The 19,003-nt window shown below is 39.7% G+C and overlaps 1 protein-coding gene across 1 annotated transcript; it reads left to right on the plus strand.

Annotated features, from left to right (window-relative positions):
- The first annotated feature begins 8,069 nt into the window (after positions 1 to 8,069).
- Positions 8,070 to 14,833, plus strand: LOC134653328 (zinc finger protein 319). The gene is made up of 8 exons (XM_063508655.1): positions 8,070 to 8,207; positions 9,334 to 9,436; positions 10,219 to 10,365; positions 11,114 to 11,332; positions 11,837 to 11,983; positions 12,341 to 13,110; positions 13,588 to 13,745; positions 14,655 to 14,833. The coding sequence occupies exons 2-8, from the start codon at positions 9,347 to 9,349 to the stop codon at positions 14,807 to 14,809; spliced, it is 1,686 nt and encodes a 561-aa protein (XP_063364725.1). The 5' UTR covers positions 8,070 to 8,207; positions 9,334 to 9,346; the 3' UTR covers positions 14,810 to 14,833.
- The last annotated feature ends 4,170 nt before the right edge of the window (positions 14,834 to 19,003 follow it).

Here is a 19,003-nt window from a genome sequence, read left to right on the forward strand (position 1 = left end):
CGAATAAAAAAATAGACTTTACGTAGTAGTAGACGCGGTAGCGTGTCCAGCCAAGTTCAAAGAAAAAGGAACTGGCGACGCAGCAACCGTGTGTAATATTACACGAACCATTTCGAGCTACTTTTGACCCCTTTACTACTTACCACACCAGTTCGTAACCGGCTGTCTTTATTCGTCAAAAATTGATGAGAAAGTAGCTTTTTAGGGTTCCGTACCCAAAGGGTAAAAACGGAACCCTATTACTAAGACTCCGCTGTCCGTCCGTCCGTCTGTCCGTCCGTCCGTCAGTCCGTCCGTCCGTCCGTCTGTCACCAGGCTGTATCTCACCGTGATAGCTAGACAGTTGAAATTTTCACAGATGATGTATTTCTGTTGCCGCTATAACAACAAATACTAAAAACAGAATAAAATAAAGATTTAAGTAGGGCTCCTATACAACAAACGTGATTTTTGACCGAAGTTAAGCAACGTCGGGCGGGGTCAGTACTTGGATGGGTGACCGTTTTTTTGCTTGTTTTTTGTTGATGGTGCGGAACCCTCCGTGCGCGAGTCCGACTCGCACTTGGCCGGTTTTTTATCCACAAGAATGGCAAAGTAATTAGATGCAAGTTCGGTTTAATTGACTTTTAAGTGATGATTTTGAATAATAAATATTTAATAGCATTCATAAATGGATTTGATTTGTAATGTTTTACATTTACCCATGTAATATTTTCTTCGAGTAGTTGTGGTGAAAAATGTTGTTTTACTTCTTGCAAAATTTGTTGAACCCTCGTGCTTTGAAACCCTCGCTACGCTCAAGTTTCCACTTTTCGAACCACTCGCTAATCTCGTGGTTAAATTTTGGGATCTTTCACTTGTTCGGGTATCAATATAAGCACGAGGAATTAAACAACACACTTAATTATAGTGTACCGTTTAACTGAAGTATTCGCACGTGTATCGTACAATGATTTATAAGTACATATGGTCCTTTAAATTTTCCACGTAGTTACGTAATGTGCTTATTATAGCACAGGGTGTTGTAACGGAGCCTCTGATGTACTGTAAAAACCTAAAATTAGAATTATTATTAAATTAATATTACAATTTATTATATCAAATCATACAAGATGGAACTACTACATAACATTTTCAGTAGTCAAAGTTATTTATAGGCATTAATCTACTTTAATGCCTAAGACTAACAAAACGACTTGATATAAATAAACAAAATATAACACAATGAAAACTGTAGGCGAAAAGTGGGACGTAAGGTTATACAAATCATATTTCACGTAACAAATTTATGCTGGAACATGTTTTTAGAAGATTATGTAAATGAATTTCGATTTTAAAGCTGTGTTTTTGTTTTGATATTGCTGTGGTATTAGGTACGCTCTATGAATCGCACTCGTACACATAGCTTAAAGCCCGTTACAGACGGAGCGATAATATACCGACAGATACCGACAGATATACGAGTAGCTAAGCACCACACACGACAACGATACCAAAATATATATCGCTCTCCGTCTAGCACCTACATTGTGAGGGAGACGAAATCTTCCAAAATATATCGTAATATACCGCTATAACGTCTTGACTCAGTAAACCCGGTTTTGCAGTTTCATAAACACCGAAAAACCGGTTTTCTAAAACACGTACGGTTTTGTGACCCCTAATCTTAAGATATCGTCGTAAGATACCAAAATATATATTATAGCTTCTTGTGTGAACTTTAAGTAAATACCTAATTGTAATACGTTAGTTTGATTTGGTAGTTACAGTTAGTTGTATTTTATAATTGTTCATGTATTTTTTTTTTAGCTTGTATGTAAATTCAATGTCGACGTGTAAAAGTGCCCTTGTGGCCTATTTGCTGAATAAATGTTGAAGTTGAAGAAGTTGACTCTGTCAAATTAGTACGTAAAATATATCGTAAGATGCCTAGGGCTCATTTAGACGGGGCGAGAACTCGTATGCGTGTCGTGCGTCGTTTGATCGGTCGGCTGAATTGATGTAACCTCAATGGTCCACAATGTAACTGAAATCGTATGCGAGTTCGCGCGCCGTCTAAATTCAGCCCATGCTATAAGATATATTATCGCTCCGTCTGTGACGGGCTATTAAAGAGTGGAACCGTAGCACGTAGCCTTCTACAACGTAGCCCGTAGCAATGCTACGAGTGACCACAGGCTAAACTGTAGAATGAACTGTCGCCTGCGGTATTTCCGGACCAATACGACCTTAAAACCTTCAAGAAAGAGTGTACTCACATTTTTAACGCACTTACAACCCTTCTGATGGTGCAGGTGTCCATAGACGACGGTGATCGTTTACCATCAGGCGATACGTCTTCTCGTTTGCGTCCTATATCATAAAAAAGACCTACAGGTTTGTTAATTTTGAACTTTGATTACTTGAAGTACATGCACTAGCTAGGCTAGAGTAATACTATAATAATACTAATTGTTCTGTGGTACTGGCTAGGTATATTGTATCCAAACGAAATTATTTAGTCAAGTAAATAATTTACTTTCCGTACATTTTCCAACCCACATGGGCCACATGGCACCAGCATTGTCTACTCAATCGTCCTAACCCGTCGCTTATTAGTAATTTAATACTCCATCTCGCTCCCTCGCATAGCTTTAGTATGTCCCTAACCATATGAGAAAGACATAAGAAAGAAGGCAACATTTGGCTCGGCATAAGTTGAGGTCCCACGCGACTGACGCATTGCAGTACATTAACCAAGTTCCAGAAAGTTGCCTAGCTATTGTCTGGACACAGTTAATATAGTAATCAGTATAATCATCATACTTCGAGGTTTTGGGTGCGGGAGTGTTTTACACTAGCCAAATAAAACAAATTAAAATCCTCCCAACAAAATCAAATCATTATTTAAGGGGCCCACTGATTAACAGTCCGCCGGACGGTATCGGCCTGTCAGTTGTTCGGAACTGTCAAATTTTTGTTCTAACTGACAGGCTGTTAATCAGTGGGCCCCTTTAGTATCCATTTACGAGTCGAAATTTTTCGTTTACGGTCTACGGATGTCATTGGGGCATATTTAATCGTTGACATTGGTATAAAGAAGTCTGTGTTACGGAACAGGGTAATGTTTTCAAAATGACGGGCATTTTTTCGAGCCTTGGTGCATATGGAGGTACAATTACGAGACCTAGACTGTTTTATCCGTAGGTAAGAAGTCAAAGTACAGACCTAATTTAATCTGCTTAAGCTGTGATCTCCAACTATCTCTGCGGACTATTTCATATTATCTGACTTCGAGACGTTATGTTCACAGCTTGAGCGATACCGGAGTATGTACTTCTTGATAACTTTGCTCATATCTTATTGGAACGTTGTTACTAGTGTTACGATCAATATTTTTCTGACAATTGAAGCATTATGTCTTCTAAAAAGGTACGTAGGGTAGAGGCATCAGTTTACTCATATTTTTACCTCTATATTTTTACAATTTACTCATGTGAAAAAAAATAGGTATTGAAAAAAATATTTTTTTTAATAATTAAAGAACTGCTATTCAATAATCATTCAACATAGAACTAATACTCTATAACTTAATTATAATTAAAATACACAAGTCCATTCTCCACAAGTTTCAGTGTATTATGATAATTATGTGTAACGATTATACATTATACCTTAAGTTTCCGACATAATTTTTTTTTGTCATATCGTTCCGGCCCACCCCCATCTTAGACCGAAACATATCCTATAGAGCAAATAGAATAATAGGCTCAATAATTCAGCTTCCCTTTTTTTTATTTTTGGACCCCAGACCTCGAGACCCGGAGAAATGACGGACAAACGCGGCCCCCGGGGAAATCAGCTTACCCACCATGAAGCTTATAAGATTGTGGAGGTTGCTCGTAGAACAAATATTGGAGCCAAAGAATGAAGACTTTAAATAACCTAGTTTTTCTACTCGTCGACTACAATGCTTGAATTAAGACTTCGTATACCAAAGTGAAATCGCATACTTTTTTCACTATGGGACCCCAACTCAACTATAATATTTATTTCGATACAGTTTAGTCAACTATAATATTCATTTCGATACCGTTTAGTCAACTATAATATTCATTTCAGTCATGAACAAACCTCGTTATCAGTGTTAAAACTCATTTAAAATTAGAGTTGGCAAAATGCACAATTGCACATGCATATGAACCCTAACTTCACCGTTGGTGAAGTGAATTACATTTTTTTCCAAAAAATAGATGGCCATTTTGAATGTAATACACAGTAAATAGAGCAGCAGAAAAAATAATTCTAAAGTATAAAAAATAAAAATATCCTACTTCGCCACCCGTCCCTAATTTCACCTGTGTACTTTTTTTTTTGTTCCGAAAATTAATCTATAGTTTATTCTAAATCCCAGATGTTGTATTACTAAACCCCCATGATACAAGTCATAGTGGAATTATGATTTAAACGTTAGCATATACATAGAGGAGAGAAGAAACTGCATATCAACATCAACCAGAGTGGCTACCACCAGTTTGGCACAGACATAAACGCTATCGAGAACGTAACTTATTTTCTATGTATCTCGCTCGTACTCGCTATTAGACAGACCAATACGGTCAGATGGGGGTTAGCACAGTCGGAAGCCTATAGGTTGGAATGCGGAGTGAGGCAGGGGGGCTTAACGTCGCCGAAGCTTTTCAACTTATATGTTAACGGACTGATAGAGGAGCTCAGCAGAATGCCAATGGGGTGTTATGTCGACGGCGTTAGTGTGAACAACATAAGCTACGCCGACGATATGGTGCTGCTGTCCCCCTCTGTCAGTGCACTCAGGAAAATGCTGAGTGGCTGTGAAGCCTACGCGAAAACTCACGGTCTTGTATACAACTCCAAAAAGAGCGAAGTCTTAGTCTTCAGGTCAAAGAAAATGAACCCTGAGCATGTGCCTGCTATAACTTTGAATGGTAATGACTTACAGAGGGTGTCACAGTTTAAATACCTCGGGCACTATGTGACTGAAGACCTCAAGGACGATCTCGATTTGGAGAGGGAACGAAGGGCATTAGCGGTCAGAAGCAATATGTTGGCTCGTAGGTTTGCCCGTTGCTCAAAACAAGTTAAAATCACCCTTTTTAAGGCGTTCTGCCAAGTATTTTACACGGGTAGCCTATGGGTCAACTATACGCTGAAAGCCTATAATGCCCTTCGTATCCAGTATAATGATGCCTTCAGAGTCCTGTTGAGGTTGCCACGGTTCTGTAGCGCGTCAGGAATGTTTGCCGAGGCGCGTACCGACGACTTTTATGCGATCAGGCGAAAGCGGGTCGCATCTCTTCTAAACCGCATCCGGCGCAGCGACAACAGGATACTGAAGGTAATCGCTGACAGACCAGATAGTTCCATCCTGTGCACTTGGGTCAAAGTTATTAATTGATAAGTTATCGCCGTATTTTAATATTTTTATTTTTATTTTTTTATTTTTTTTTTATTTTTATTTTAGGACATTTGTTTATTTCTATTTGTACTTTTGACATGAAATCATTATTTATATGTATAACAATGTTGTGACATCCTAATTCAATTCTAGTCAATTTTATTTTACTTATTTATTACATATTCATGATTCCAATTAATTTTAATTTTATTATAAATCTTGATCTCATTGTCAAAATGTTGTGTTATGTTAATGATTAATTTTATTGTACTTACTAACATGTAGCTGTAATGTATTACTAACAATATTGTATGGAATTTTTAATTTTCTGAAATAAAGATATTTTATTTTATTTTATTTTATTTTATTTATTAGTGCGAGCGAGCTGTATAGAAAGTAAATTACGTAGACGTTAGCGTATATGTCAGTTTTGACACTGTCAGTGACTCATGGTACGGGTACTTCTACTTACAGTACTTACACCAAATATAGTTGCATTTAGTAGCTTTAGCGGTAATATACAGGGTGTTTATGTTATCCCTGACCAAACTCTGAGGGGTGAATACGTAGGTCATTCTGAACAACTTTTACTATGGGGCCAATCCCGAAATCGCAATATTATAAAATTGCTTCTAAAAATGCGTAATTTTATCTTTGATCGAACTCATCGAATATTTTTGTTAAAAATAACAATTCAATAACAATTATATCCGCGATCCCGGACGCCACAGGGGGTCCCGTTGTTTCCCATATAGTTTTAAGTCATAATGTATTGTTTGTCATATTATCATTAGTCATGAAACGGAAACCGTTAACATTTCAAGATTTTCGTTAGGTTATCGTATAGATAGGTTAGGTTAGGTTTGTTTTATGGCAATCCTGAAAAGTGACGCGTGTCTGAACCAAATGATTTATGACTAACGAAAACGCGGGCAAACAATACATTATGGCTTAAAACTATTTGGGAAACAATAGAGACGCACACACCCCACGCACCCCACGCACAGCCGTCAGCTCACTGCTCAGCGAGCTGCTTTGGGAGAAAGACCTAATCTCACTGCACCTTAATAACAAAAAAAAGTTTTTCTTTCATTCCTATTACGTAAAAACTTATTATATCTGTTCCAGTGGGCACCTTAGAAGTTCGAATCATGAAAGGTCATAATATTATATCATGATATTAAATTATACAGATTTTCTTAAAAATACAATATGTGGGCTATGACTAGTGGGCGATACACCTACAGTTATCGTAGGTGTATAAAAATCTTACTAAAAGGAGCTACAGAAGACGTAACAAGCTAAAGGTCGATGTCAAATTAACAATTTGTTACAATTTTGATCTGGTTTTGATATGACCTTGAGGATCGTCTTTTTGATTGGCGCGCATCTTACGCATGACTTTCACTTCATTTTGCATGCACCAATCAGCGTGCGCGATATTCAAGATCGTATCAAAAAGAGATCAAAGCCGTTACAAATTGTTAAATCTGAATCGGGCTATCTTCAATTTATCATTCCAATATGTTTTCGCAGTTGGCCGTAATATATATACGCTATTCACCAACTCGAATACGTTTCCATTCAATGTATTGTGTCTCTTTTCTTTTTTTTTCTTTGTTTGATTCGTTACTGTAAGTTTTCTTTGCGACAATAAGTAAATGACTTTTATTTTTTAATTAAAATTTTTGATACAATTATACAATTATTAGGTACCAGCTTCCTGTTCATGACTACGTCTGCGTGGACTGATGATGATAATGGATAAAAACCCTTCCCTGGGTCTCAAACAAGAAAAAAAACGTGAAAAGGTAACAGACAGATGGGCAGACAGAGTTACATTCGCATTTATAATGTAGTCGGACCAGGTTAATTCTGCACCTTGCAAATTTCTATGAAAATATGACGTTTATTGTGGCACTATCACCCTTTGTTCTGTCAAAGTGTGAGCAAAGTTAGCATAGACATACTCTATCCTTTAGGCTACATCAAACGGGATTTAGAAATAGCCTTGTGTCTAAAAAAGGGCCCTCAGTGATCGGTTGGTAAAAATAAGGGACTACTTAATTTGTATGGATCACGCTCAAGAATACTCGAGAGACAATTCCTTTAATTTGTAAGATGTTTCCTGTTGCCACGTCAAGAGTTTTCCCTATTGAATTATTTAGAAAAATGTTAAGACTACGAATATGATTGTGTTTTTCAATATGTAAAACCCCACCACGGATATTTATTCTAATTCTTCTTTTTAAAATCAGTTCAAATGTAGGGCCACAAAAACGAAACAATTGATAACTAATTTTTCAAACTCGTTTCACTAGTTTTGACGACCCCTTCTTAAAGAGCCCAATACTGTAGATTTTTAAAAACAATGAACTTATCATTATTAAGTATCTGGTTTAGCGTAAAACAATATACTTATAATAATACTTATCATAAAAAACATACAATTTTGTGTCATAAAATAATGTTTACTAACATTACCAATAGAAAATATAAAAAAATTTCAACAATCAGACAATTTGAGTTAGGCTTAAATTGCGATTTAACAAAGAAAAATTGCTATAACTTTTTACCGCAGAAATATTACGAGTACCAACCATTTATTACCTTTCGCGCCTATTCAATCTCAACATTAACATTCCCCTTTAAACTAAGTCATCGTCCAGGCCTTATCTACATTAGGAGTATGCGTGGGCAAGTATTTAGTCAATACCGTGCGGGGGGTGCCCGATCGATCCCTCAGTCGGCGGCGGCGCGCCGGCCTGGCTTGAGCTCCATGCTACTCCAGGTAAGAAACCTATTCTTTATAATCCTATATTTCTTACCACACCTTGCCTTTGTAAAACATTACACTTGAACAAAAAAATACACGTAGTGTTCGATGCACCGCGCGTGAAAATTTCGCCCGCCCGCCTTGCTAAGTTACATGGTTTAGATGTAATGTTACTGTTATTGATTTTTTCAGTGATACTGTAATCGGAGATTATCGAGCCATTTTGGATTTTCTTTGTGCCAAGTGAATGGTTTTCTTTGTGTTTTATGATGGACTAAAAGTGAAATTATAGATGAAATGTGGACAAAGGTTTGAAAATAAGTTTAAATCCCCGCCCGTCAACGAGTGATATTTGGTTGTAATTTTAACATTTGGGTTGACCTTTAAAATAATTGATAAAATAAAATTCACCAAAATTACATGCCAATAAAAGACCAGTTCACTGTGTTCAATTAATTACTCTGTACTTTTTTAATGCATATTATCTTTCTATCACTTCGATTTTTTGTTACTTTCAGATATCTTTGATATTTTTATTAAGTTGACAAAAAATATTCCTTTACTCGCTAAATAACAATAACTATTTAAGAATCTCCGAAAACTAAAACGTAGCTAAGAACTAAGAACACACAATAAAAACGTTATATTAGATTTTCCTTCGCATGCAAATCGTCAACCTACAATCTGTAAAAGTCAAACTTCTCCCTTCGTCCGCTGTCACCCCACGCCACCCCAGGGGTGGGTGTATATCTGCACGCGTTCGGGGAAGCCCGGGTGGTGCGTATCAGGTGGTCGAATGTAGGGAAGGAAAAGTAGCATTTTAGGCTGTATGGAAAATAAATTGCTAGATGGCGCGGCGATCACCGGTCACTGATCTTTGCTTTCCTTTGTTCAATACGTGTAGTGAACTGTAGACAGAATCGAGATTTATGCAAACTTAATCAAAGAGTTTTTAAATTGGCTTATACGTATATGGCTACGTAATGACAGTTAGATAATTTAAAGTAAGGACTTGTCACTGGTTATCAATTTTCGATTATTAATTCACTTAGCGTAGGCTAAGTTAGAAGCCCACCGATGGTCCTAATTCAATCAAGTTGAAGTGTTCGAGGGTTGACACAATTCGTTTGTTGCAGCGCAGCGTGTAGCGCGGCATGGAGAGCGCAGTGTCGAGCGTGGCAGCCCTTACCATGGACTGCGAAGATATGTTTAAGGAGATCACTAAGAAACTCTACGGAGAGGAGGTATGACATATGTATACCTAACTTTTAATTAGGGTAGGGTTCTCAAGAGACTTTTCAGACCCCCTTAGATCTTTCACGCTTCCAAGAAATAAACACTACTACTACTATTACTACTTACTTCTTCTTATTACCTCTAGATTAAAGTCGTTTAGATCAAATTTGTGGTTGCTTTAGGTTGTTGGTTTTTCTCGTTGTGGACTGCTGATTTCTTTGATAGTGGCTGGTTGTTCTCAGAAAATTGCCTAAGGAACAGATCAGAACAAACACCTCAATAATTGTCCCAACCCAATCCAATCAATACTGTATTTTCATATTTTCAACACGTGATTTATGTACTAGTACTGAGTGCAATAGCTTCAAATTATATACCTAGTCATAGAGAAATATAATAAGACAAGAGTGCTCACTCCATACATCAGTTCAGACTATTAATTTCAGTGTTTACATCTAGCATCGAGTAGCGGAACTATCAGTACTGCTACTTGACAATAGATGTAGCACCGACCGAAAGTCTTATGCTGTTGAGATAAGACTTTCCGGTCGGTGCTACATCTATTGTCAAGTAGCAGTACTGATAGTTCCGCTACTCGATGCTAGATGCTAATAGTCTTTTTGGTACTAATACTGATGTATGGAGTGAGCACTCTATGTATTTTTTTCTCTATGACCTAGTGTTAGTTAAATGTCTGATACCTCACCAATGTTAACATGACCTGTATTTAAAACGCACATCTATACAAGCCCTCGGGGCGGCTAAATGTAACCAGACGTTGGTGTGGCAGGCGACCGTGGGCGGCGGCGTCATCGGCGTGGAGTTCCCCGCCGCTGAGAGGGACCTTGAGGAGGAACTGCGCCCCGAGGAACACATCACCGCCTGGGGTCTTGCTGCGTTGATGCAGAATGGGTTCCCGCCGCCTGGGATCTTGCAAGTAAGTCCTACTCCCAGAAAATTACATCGAAATCTACTGTAACTTCTACAAAAATGTATCACACTCACATGTGACGTCATCGGCTCGGAGTTCCCAGCGGCTGAGAAAGATCTTAAAGAGGAACTGCGCCCCGAGGAACACATCACCGCCTGGGGTCTTGCTGCGTTGATGCAGAATGGGTTCCCGCCGCCTGGGATCTTGCAAGTAAGTCTACCTACTTCTCCCAGAAAATTTCATCCAAATCCTCTGTGGCGGCTTCTTCGATGTTGGGTTCCCAGCGCTGGGCAACTTTTCACCACCTGGGGCGTTGCTGCGTTGATGCACAATGGGTTCCCATTCCCACATTCTGGGATTTTGCAAGTACGTACTAAGTATTTTATACCTACTTCAACTTTGAAATTCCATCCAAATCTACTGTGATTTCTACTAAACACTCTAATAAAATGATCCAACTCTATACCTGCTAAGAAATTGTCTGATACAAACAGGAAGGCAATTTTTACAAATCACAATTTAGATTTTGCAAGTTTCAAGTAGGTACAACACCACACAAATTGTCATTATCGTGATCCTCTTTTTGACCATGACCAATGCCCCATTTGCTCGGAGTCGGCCTTTCTTATCTTTTTCCTACAGAGTACACTACGGTTCCTATATACCAGTTTCTGCGTCAGCATTTGGATCTTTCTATTCTTTTTTACTATGACCAACCAGCCAGAAATAATAACCTAAAATTTCTTGTTTCTAGGCTAACTTCACCCCCCGAATCGACCCAGCTGCCGAAGACCGATGGACGGCAGCGGAAGAACCTTTGGCCTGGGCCCATTCCCGAGTGGCGTCTTACAACCCTGCCCAGAGACTGTTCAAGTGTACGGAATGCGAATGCGTTGGGTTCCTGGCGAGGGTCGCTGAGCACTGGCTCGGGACTCATTCACATGCCAGGGTGTTCCATTGCCCGCTGGCTCAGGTAATTTTTACAGACACTTAAATGCTTAATTCCTTAGTTTACCTTTAGTCTGGGCCCATTCCCAAGTGGCTTCTTACGACTCAGCCCAGAGACTGTTCAAGTGTACGGAATGCGAATGCGTCGGCTTCCTGGCGAGGGTGGCTGAGCACTGGTTCGGGACTCATTCACATGCCCGGGTGTTTCATTGCCCGCTGGCTCAGGTAATTTTTACAGACACATGCTTAGTACCTTAGTTTACAAGAACCTTTAGTCTGGGCCCATTCTCGAGTGGTACAACCCTGCCCAGATACTGTTCAAGTGTGTCTTCCTTGCGAGGGTGGCTGACCACTGGCTTGGGACTCATTTACATGCTAGGATTTTCACTATCCGCTGGCCCTGAGCCTTGTTTCTCTCACATGGGCCTGCTTGGGTATCTCAAGTAACGGCAAACAAACCTGACCAAAGAAGTGTTTAATGTACGGAATGTAGTGTTTACAAAATAACCTCTTATTACTGTTTGTTCAGTGTGGTTTTGCGAGCGGCTGGGCGCGAGCAGTGAGACAGCATCTCGCGCGAGACCACCACTCGGACCCCGCGGCGGCCGACCAGCTGCTACGCGAGAACCCGGCTCTCGACGACGTCACTCGATACCTGCAGCGACTCAAAACAAAGGTACAACATGACGAAGTTGCAGATAAATTCAAACAAGATTTCGTAAAAAGATGAGGACTCAATATTTACCTTCTTTTTCCTAGGAGTCTGGAAGGTTCATGTGCTTTTCTGTAACTACTTTTAAATAGTCCGAAATCAGTGAAGTCGCATATTATGACCACAACAAAACTAATCGCATTTGCTTATACTTTCTTCTTGCTTGGCCATTAACCGGTGTCTTACATCCGTCGTAACTTTTGAATCGTTACTATACTCGTATAGTAACGGTTCTATACTTGAACAAGCAAAATCTCATTCTAAAAAAAAGTAGTTGCGTCCTTCATCTCTCTCCAACACATGTCAAACTTTTTTCTCCAGGTGGAAAACCAGCGTAACGAGCGCCGCACCAACCCCGTACCTGTCGCGGTCGCCGTGGAGCCCCCGGCGCCCGAGCCCGCGCCCGCAGCGGAGCCCGGCAAGCGCTACGCCTGCCCCGCCTGCCCCTACGCCACCGACCGCCGCGACCTCTTCACCCGGCACGAGAACATCCACCGAGACGAGAAACCCTTCCACTGCTACCTATGCCAAAAACAATTCAACAGAGCCGACCACGTCAAGAAACACTTCCTACGCATGCACAGAGACCAACCCTACGACCTAAATAGAATAAGACGACCGACCAAAAACCAACCAGCGACCACGACTAACGTTTACTACAATTCAAAACCGCCGGCAGAACCTCCACCTATCCAAGAATACCGGACGCCAGTTAAAATCGAACGCGCGCCGCTCGCGAAAGCAGAGGCGCCGGCGACTATACCGCAACCGAAAACTGTAGCCAATACCACCCCTGTAGCAACTAATAGCCCGACTGTAACCAATACCACGGCGGCGGGTGTACGGCGGAAGGGAGAGAGACGATACGCGTGCTGCTATTGCACGTGGTCAGGGGTGGATAACTGGTGTTTGAAGCGGCACCTGAATACGCATTTGAAGCCGTTTGCGTGTGCGCTCTGCGAGTATAAGGCGGCGCGCGCGGAAAGGTTGGCGACGCATGTGCATAAGGTTCACAATAAGAAGGCGTGTGCTAAATGTCCGTTTTTGGCGGATGATCAGCATCAGTTGGCACTTCATTTGAGAGAGGCCCAGTAAGTACCTACTAGAATATAACATTTATTTAGTTGTTAATTTATTTTACTGATTCCTCAGTAAGTTAGTCCGGTGACAACTAAGTTTGCAAGGAATAAACTGACAGGTTAGAAATCGTTCCGCTAAGCTAACGGAGGATGGGATTAAATCCTGCAAGGGACAGTCCCCATTAGAATCTAAAGCATTCTAAAACACAAACATGAATACTTATTTAAACTTAACGTTACATGACTCCACTGTATCATGATCCGGTGGAAGGCCTTCAGTTTCATCATTGGGACATAGAAAACTGTACAGTTCTGATGAACTCACAAGTATTCTCAATAGTTAACAGCTTATTGCCATGTAGGTAATGATTTTATCATACTTATCCAAATAAAAGCCTACGAGTAACAACAGTTTAGCTGATACGAGTAGGGGGTAGTGGGGATATGTGACCAATTTATTTTGCCTGACAATAACTTATTCCATTCCAGTCATATCGAGAGCCGCAACCTCAAAGTGCCGACCGGCGTGCGTAACTTCACCACGCCGACGCAGCCCACAGAGGATGCCACTACGTCTGCTCAGGGACGCCGACGCGAACAACGCGCCGCCGGCGCTGCGAGGCTCTTTGGCTACTTGGAAGCTTCAGGTATGTAATTTCTCCGTCTTTTGATCTTACCTAGCTCTCGGCGTACATACTGAATTACGGCGACGCCTCGAAGTCAACATAGCAACTTTCACCATAACAAATTCGCAGATAGGGCTACCACCTTTTGAGAAATATTAAGCACGTCCACTCAATGAGGCCGACGGGAACAGCGCGCCGCTAACGCTGCCACATGCCGTTCGACTAATGATGGCTCACGCGCTAGACCGGCCTTGGCCCTTTTCTAAGACGGCTGATCAGTGATCACGTAGTGCTTTCCATAGAAAACGAAGCGCTGGAAGCTGCGGCCCGGCCCCGGCCCGGTTTAGCGTTGAGTCATCCTTTAATTAAGTACAGTATAACTACCACTACGAACAACAATCGAAAACACATCTGCTACATGCCTAGAACGTCTTTGAGGGTTAATTGGGTTCAGAGTTTTAGATAGTTTTATATTACGCACGGATTGCGGAGGATGCGGGTTCAAGTCCTGCCGGAAGCGTAACTTTTTCCATTTTTTCCTTTAATATAAAATTTGGAATATCGCTCGCAGACGTATCTGCTTGTTAAAAAATTGTTTTAGATAGTTTTAGTGATAGAGTGATGATATCAATTATCAACTTATAGAATGATCATGATGTAAAAGATGAACCCTTATTTCTTGGTCCCTAAGTGTAAGGCCTGAGTGGACGCTCATGTTGGGCGTGCAGCGGGGCGGGGCGTGCGGCGTGTATCTCAAACAAATGCAAACGTATAGGAGCGGCCTCAGTGCACGCTGCTCAAATTACTTGTGAGCCCGACGCCCCGCTGCACGCCCCGCCGAACGCTCCGCTTCGAGCGTCCACTCAGGCCTTACACTAATAAACAACAAGTACTTATACCTATGTTCAATGTATCGTGTCACATTTTCAGACAACTCCGGCGACGAATACGAAGCCCCGATCCAGGACCAGTTCCCCACAACGGTGGCGGCGGCGGTGGGCGCCGCGGCGCCGCACTACGCGCGCGACAAGGAGAACGCCGCGCCCATGCACCACGCGCATCACGACCACTGCCTCCGATACTAGCCGCCAGATTATATATCATTGTTGAATATGTTCACTTTTATTTACAACCTATGACCTTTTATTTATGTAGACGTGTGACGTTCATAGTTGACAAAACTAAAATTTGATTTGACACGTTAGCGTCACCCATACGACTAACTCAAAATGGCTCACGATCGTGCGCCTGGTACCATATCTACCTCATTTTACTTACATCTATGTTTACAACCCCAGAGAATGGTCGACTTTAAGCTGCGAAACTCGTCTTAACTAATTTTCAAGGCTCGGAAAAACGCTCGTCATTTTGAAAACATTTCTTGATTAATTTTGCTGTTGTAATTGTAGCAACGATCACAATCTCTCTGTTTAGCCTTAAGGTTGATTGGTAGAGAATGCTTTATGGCATTAAGCCCGCCTTTTGTACTATAAGGTTTTTCTTTTTTGCAATAAAGATTAAATAAATAAACATTACCCTATTCCGTACAACACAGACTTCTTTATACAAATGTCAACGATTAATTAAATATGCCCCAATGACATCCGTAGCCTTTCCGTAGCTCGTAAACGAACATTTTCGACTCGTAAATGGGTTCTAAATTATGATTTGTTTTCAAAATGACTGGCGTTTTTCCGAGCCTTGCTAATTTTACACCGAGAAACGCTGAAAATCGTTAGCATAGTGAGATATTTAGAATGTCTCTCGCACTTATCGCTCCATCTGTGGCATCTGTGCCCGTCGAAAAAAAACACACCATTTAGGTATACGAGAGAAAAAGAGAATACACCATTTAGGTATACGGGAGTAGCAGGAAATTAAGATAAAACACACTCATACGCGGATAATACTGGTTTATTGTGAAGAGTTTACAGAGGTACAGATTCGATACAATATATCACAGTCGACGGCCGCCGCTCTCAACCTTACCTCACTACCTCATTACCTCACTTCCCTCACTCCGTGTATACCATAACCTCAAATGAGGCAGCCGACCGTTATTGTTAGTTATAGGCCTAATTTAGAATATTACCGTTGCGGTCTTGTTTAAACGCGTTCTAACTTTAAATTTTTGGTGCTCTATTTTTACATTAAAATTATGCGCCTTGTCACATATTTAGACAGTGGTCGTAAACTAATTAAGTAATTCAACATTATATGATCAATAATCAATTCTAATTGAGAACATTATTGGTGGATTAACAAATTAAGTGGAATCGGACCATGTCAACTCTGCATAGACTGAAGCGACAGAATGTGAAAATGTCGCCATAACTGTCAAATTACTTTGAATGTTTGAAGATATGACGTTTATAACGCCACTTCCTAAGTTTGCCACGTAAAAGTCGATGCAAAGATAGCTTAAATTGACTTTTAAATATTTTTTTATATTTAATATTTTAATTATTTATTTGTTTAATCACTGGTTACTTTTGCGCCTCTTAAAAATAAAACACTAAAGTAAAAATATCGCTATGCCTTATGCATTTTAAAAGGAGCTACCCAATATTACTTATTTATCGTATTAGCATATTATTGTTCCTGCTTCAATCTACAACTTCCTATTATACTAGACACCTTAATTTAAATAAAACTTATCTTATCTTCAGATCGACTGCCGCATTCGAGGAGCGTATAAAAATAATGATATATAAAATAGATCTTGTGTCCATATGAATACGATTTAATGACCCATACACGAGCAGCGGCCGGCTAGCCCAAGGGCTGGATATAAGAAAGAGAAATAACTAATTCGCGATCTGAGAAAAAAAACGTCAATAGTTGATAAACTTGACAATTGTGATATGACACTAAAAATACGCCGCGTATTTCTGAATTAACACATTGAGTGCGGGTCCTCTGTTCGTAGTCGCTTTCCTATACAAAGCGGGAAAACGCTGGGATCGTCTACGAGCGTAGCGCTACGAAAACGTTGGCAGTAAAAGTTAAGACAATCGCCAATCGCTCTGTACTTTCGCACTTAATTTTTATAAAGCCAAATGTACGACAAAGTATTAATGGCAGATGACGATTGTCAAGTTTATAAAATAGTAGCCGAGTTAAATGACAAATAATATCACTTACACTTAACCGAGTAGTTTAAAAGTTTAACTTCTCAGGTCACGATTTCAGGGTAATTAAAATGGTCAAATCTTTTGATAGAAGAGCAGTTTTTTACGAGTCTACTCTGTAATTTCTTTATGGTTTACATACTTTTAGTATTGTTTTTCTCAAACAGACGTCAAATATATTTCCTGCCATTTCTGAAGGAAGAGATTAAAACGTGGTTATATTCTCTTTGGAAGAGATCTCCATTTTGTAAATCAGGCAGTTTATACATATACACGACTATATACCGATCTCGCTCTAACCTGTGGGATGTTGAACCCACTTTCTTACATCACGGATATGTTTGACCATTTTAACCACAAGCTTACAGACAGGGACCGCTAGTTCGAATAAAACTTACCCTAGTAGAAATTGAGTACATGAGATGAGCACACAAAAATACATCCATCCATACAAATTTGACAACTATTGATAATAACGTTGTCCATACAATACAATAATTATTAAAATAGCAATACATTTATAACTACATTCTGAACTCGTATAAGTCGAATTATTATGTCAATATGTTCTAGAAAAATAATTATGATTAAAACGCTGTTTTCACGGGATCAACAAATATGTAAAAAACGTCTTTTAAGAATCTTTCTTACAAGTGTAACCGTTTTGCCATAAGTGTATTAACTTGTGATATATATGATTAATTAAAATATTATTTTAGAACGAAAATTTCTCTCATCAGGTTTAACATGTCGGTCACTAAAAAATGGGTGAAATTCAAAATTTGTCACCGTCGCTAACGCGTCGATGAAGTTAAAACCCCACAGATTATAGTGGTTGCAACCCTATTTATAAGTCACTTTGCATTTGGTTGTTTAGGTTTGCAGTGCCAAGGGCTGATTTAGACGGCGCGCGAACTCGCATGCGATTTTAGTTACATTGTGGACTGTTGGTTACGTCCAATTTAACCGACCGATCAAAACCCGCAATGTAATGAATCTCGTTTATTTTCTCGCATTGGGTGGCATTTTTAATGACGTAAATGTCAAAGTCCCGCTCACACAAGCCCGAGCGTTTTTCAGACTTGTCGATCCAGCAGAACTCAACGGTAAGACATCGCAACATAAGAACGTTTGTCGAACGACATTTGTGACCTTTTGGTCGACGATTTTAAGCCTCTAATTTATTTTCGACGATTGCATCACTCTAAAAACACCCAACAACATTTTAATGAGCAATTATTGAGCATTTCATTTGATATGTAACTGAGAAATTATTTTTGTAACTTGACAATTGTGGCTTAACTTCAAAGTCGGATAAATCCACACTACCCTCTTAGGAAATATCTAGGTAACCTATTACCCTTTTCTTCCTGTACCAAAATCTCAAAATCTGACAGTTGGATTTAACCGAGTTTGAAGTTAAGCGAGTCACTTGGGTACTTTCCTCTACTTAAAATAAATTATATCACACTGTGCACGAAATAAAGCACCAGATAATTATTAGAAAAACATAGATATCAGTTATTTTTAAACACAATTTCTATTTAATAAATCGGATGGAAGTATAAAAAGTACGAGTAGGTGAGTTGACTGTAATGACGTCACTACACACGTTTTCATATAAATACCATATTTTAGCAAATCGTTTTGACAGTTCTAAAAAAGAAGCTGATTTGACCAGTAGGAAAGTAGCCAATTGTCACTGACAATACACCGTGCATTCTTGTTGGTGTAATACGTGACATGTGTCACGTGTAATAGGGTTTATTTTAGGGCAACCGGTCGAATACATTAAATTATTTCTTAAACTTGAATCTTCATTCACGCAACCTTGAGTTACAAATATTGTAAAAATTGAAACCATAAGTACATTCAAGGTTGTAGACGATAGACGAGCTACCCTCCTGAATAGAAGAGCTGATAATATCGATAGATGCAATCGTCTATAAGCGCCATTTTAACCAAACAATTATGGTCCAACAAGACTTAGTTAAAGTTCTGAATACAGTGTGATGTTTGTGCTTATGCAAATATTACGTTACAAACTATGTAACAGTCAATCTATAGGTACCTACGTATTGGATTTAAACCTGACATAAGTAACAACACAAATTGATCTTCGACTTCAGCATTGTATTCCAATACTAC

The sequence above is a fragment of the Cydia amplana genome, chromosome 13 (assembly GCF_948474715.1).
Source record: "Cydia amplana chromosome 13, ilCydAmpl1.1, whole genome shotgun sequence".
Taxonomy (NCBI): Eukaryota; Metazoa; Arthropoda; class Insecta; order Lepidoptera; family Tortricidae; genus Cydia; species Cydia amplana.

Excerpts from the sequence above, each read along its gene's own strand:
- LOC134653328 (XM_063508655.1), top strand. The coding sequence starts at position 9,347 with ATGGAGAGCGCAGTGTCGAGCGTGGCAGCCCTTACCATGGACTGCGAA. Across the intron at positions 9,437-10,218 it reads AGAAACTCTACGGAGAGGAG|GCGACCGTGGGCGGCGGCGT; the intron begins GTATGACATATG and ends TTGGTGTGGCAG. Across the intron at positions 13,746-14,654 it reads TGGCTACTTGGAAGCTTCAG|ACAACTCCGGCGACGAATAC; the intron begins GTATGTAATTTC and ends TCACATTTTCAG.